Below are 3,546 nucleotides of genomic sequence, written 5' to 3' on the forward strand. Positions count from 1 at the left end.
TATACAACTACAAAAATTGTCTTACCACTTCACCTAATTCTTCACAACCCCTTTCTACTGATCACAACCATACATCCCCTCTCTTTCTGACAACATCCAAAAATTCTTATGTATATCTAACCTTCGTATTGCTTTCAGACCTCACAACACACTATCTAATATTTACACTAAACTAAAAGACCCTATCCCTCCTCTACACCCATCACATATTGCATACTGCATCCCTTGCTCCACCCTTAATCGTAATTCTGCTTACACACAGGCGAAACGAAAAACCTCTTAAAAGACCATACCAAACAACATAAATATTCTGTTTCCTCACATAATCATTCTGCCTCAAAACTTTTGGAACATTCTCTTTCTTTAAATCATTCCTTCGATTTCGACAAAACATCTATACTTTATGCTACAGTTCATAACCATGACAAAAGGCTCATCTCTGAAAGCCTCTATATCCAATCAGAACCTTCTTCCGTCAATTTAAAAACCAACAAGCACAACTTATCATTGGCAGTGTAGGACTCCAATGGGAGTCTTGGGCCGACGTAAGAAAAGAAAAAAAAAACTTATCATTAACATGTAAACAAATAGTTATTTTATTAAAAAAGTAATTTTTATATATTTTTTTTGTTTATTCATATTAATTTTTTGTCCACTTTGTAACGTATTATTTCACTTCTTAAACTTTTTTTGACACATTTGTCGTCACTCTCTTATATACGTTTCATCTTTTTAACTGTTGTTAAATACTCATGACACTTCATCATCTTCCAGTACTTCGTCATCCTTGTACATATATATGTTTTTAACATTTTCCAAAAACCATTTGTCGTCACCCTCTCACATGCTTTCTTCCTCTAAATATTTTCTACTTTTTACTTTTTATTTTTTATCCACTCATAACATTTCCTCTTAAAAACACTTAGTCATTCTTGTAAGTATTTTTTAATTCGGAGTTTGGCCGTTCTCGGTGCAGAATACCACTTGGCAGTTAGATTTTAAGCTAACAGGTTTGCTTTATTCTCTTTTTTCCCGTATCTTTATTTTACTACCCCTTCTTTTCTCAATTTTCCTTACCCACGTTATTAGTTATGTTCACCATATATTATTATTGTTGTTTTCAAAATATTTTTTTTCTATTCATTTCTTTTGTTAAACTTTACTTATATTTTGCCTCTTTATCAATTATTATGTAATAAATATATTACATATATTTTCTTTCTCTTAATTTTATTTTTCTTTCCATATTTTAATTTTTAAATTATTAATAACTAATACATTCATATTTCTTTGCATTATATAACTTCATTTTTATTTTATTTCCTTAATTATGTTATTTTACCTACTTATTCAATCACCTATGTATGCATTTTATTTCCCACTTTTCTCATCACTTTATTTTATAAATTCCATTCTATAAATCATTCTATAAATTATTCACTTTATGTCATTCTGTTTATATTTTATTTTTTATTTTCAATATTCATTGGCTGTTATCTTGTTCTGTTCTTAGCCCTGATGAAGATTAGAAACTCAAGCCGAAACGTTGGCACAATTAAATAAGTTACATCAACTTATTTGTGTTTTATTTTGACCAACCATCTTCTCCTCGTATTAAAGAGGTTGCTTCCTTATGCAAAAAGAATAAAATGCAAATAAAAATATGGATATTGTACTGGGAAGGTAACTTATGACTAGTATTTAAAATTATAACAGGTTTGGAATATCTAGTCTATACTGATTGCTGAGTACATGACCTATTACTTGAATTTCTACAAGCATATGATACTGTAATAAATTGAGATGTACAAAGATATTAACTGACTAAAAGCAGAACAGGAAATCTTACAAAATTGAATCATAATTTTGGAGAGTGCTAACATCTAAATATTCTCACTGTTTTATCTAGAACCAAATGTTTTGATTTTCCAACAAACTTTCCTATAATCCATTAATATATCCTAGTAAACCTTAAAGATAGACTTCTAGACTCTCCAGAAATCTTTCAAGAAATCTGATGTTCGCTCGTCGCACAACCTTAACCACCCTATTTTGAATTAAAATTTTGAAAGTGATCCTGCAACAAATTAAAGTGTTTCTTAACTATAGTTTAATTGATTGTTTTTTTATAGTTTTAATGTAAGAGTATTTAGAATTATTGTTATTAATTAGATCTATCTAGTGATAAGGGAGAAAACATGTTGAATGCTATCAGTCCGCTGGCCCGAATTTCTCTGGTATATTTATTATAAATTAAACTTATGAGTAAGGTAACATTTTTATCTTTTATTAGTTTAATATTTTTATATTTTCTATAAACCCCCTTGTCCGCGTGTACCCTTGTGTACCCCTTGTCTGCTCAATGGGAGATCAACCCCATTATACAATTATTCATTTAATTGGACTACTCGTTGCTCAAATTATATTATTGAAATTTACATATTTTCTGTAGTTCATGTTGTATTATTTTTTCACTATAGTGTAAAGGTTACTAATTGCTGTCAGACCAGGGACCACCTGACCTCCATTTGAAAGTTGTGAGAGTGATCTTCAACAAATTTGAGAATTTCTTAAATATAGCTGACTTTGCACAGCCACAATTAAATAAAATCTAAATTAGATTTGATTTTATTAGGTCTAGTTACAGGAGAGAAGAAATAAATAAATAAAAATAAAAAATACAAGGGAATTCTGATGTGCAAAAGTTGGAAAAATTATTGCAGAGGGCCAGAGGGATCCCAAACAAGTTCTTGTTCCTATAGCATAGCGGTTCCGAGGCCAGGAACAACAAAAGTTTTATCATAGTTGTATATGGGTGGTCCACCAGGAAGATCAATGAGCTAAAAATATAGGAAAATAAAATAATGATAGCATAAAAAAAGGTTATCAATTACTCATTCAATTCTCATAGTACAATACCATATATTTATCAAATATTAATTCAAACTTTAGATAAGAAAAACAAGTTAACTTATACGTACTTGAACTCTCACAAACTGCCTATACAAATACAATCCTGTCACTATCCCACAGCTCATAACAATCAGAGCAGTGAGAAAAAGACATGCTGTGGAGGCAGAGCGAGCTCGACGCTCCCTTACAAGTTCACAGAAATCATTAGTTCTTACCAAGGGAACTGCATGTGTTCCAGTTCTCTCAGGCTGTAACAGAAATTTCAATGATGAAGGTAACAAACACATTAATTATAAATAAAAAAGTTAGGAAATAAAGATTTTCTAAATTTTAACCTTATGCTGATGCATTAATCAGTAAACTGCAAGTGTTATTTCAATGAAAAAATAAGAAAAAAATTTTCTTAACTAAAGAAATGATTAAATGGAATATAATCTGGGTGCGGTAAAATAAAAACTCGAATAGTAATAACTATTTATTAAATAAATCAAAAATTAGTATCCAATTCTGTCCCAACACTTTATTTTTCACTAATCCAACGTTTCGGCCATTCCAGCCATCTTCAAGGACATCTTCAATAAAAACTCTTCCTCACATTAATTTACAATTTCTATTGCAGGCTATTCTGCCCAG

General features: G+C 30.1%; 1 protein-coding gene across 1 annotated transcript in view; it reads right to left on the reverse strand.

The window, feature by feature from the left end:
* The window catches only part of LOC106684486 (integral membrane protein 2C), a 33,928-nt gene that overhangs the window by 18,619 nt on the left and 11,763 nt on the right, over nt 1-3,546 (reverse strand). The window contains exon 2 of the mRNA XM_014426603.3: nt 2,982-3,161. Within this exon, the coding sequence (XP_014282089.1) occupies nt 2,982-3,161 (180 nt within the window). The remainder of the gene's footprint in view (nt 1-2,981; nt 3,162-3,546) is intronic.

The sequence above is a fragment of the Halyomorpha halys genome, unplaced genomic scaffold (assembly GCF_000696795.3).
Source record: "Halyomorpha halys isolate HHAL.00 unplaced genomic scaffold, Hhal_1.1 Scaffold586.1, whole genome shotgun sequence".
NCBI lineage: Eukaryota > Metazoa > Arthropoda > Insecta > Hemiptera > Pentatomidae > Halyomorpha > Halyomorpha halys.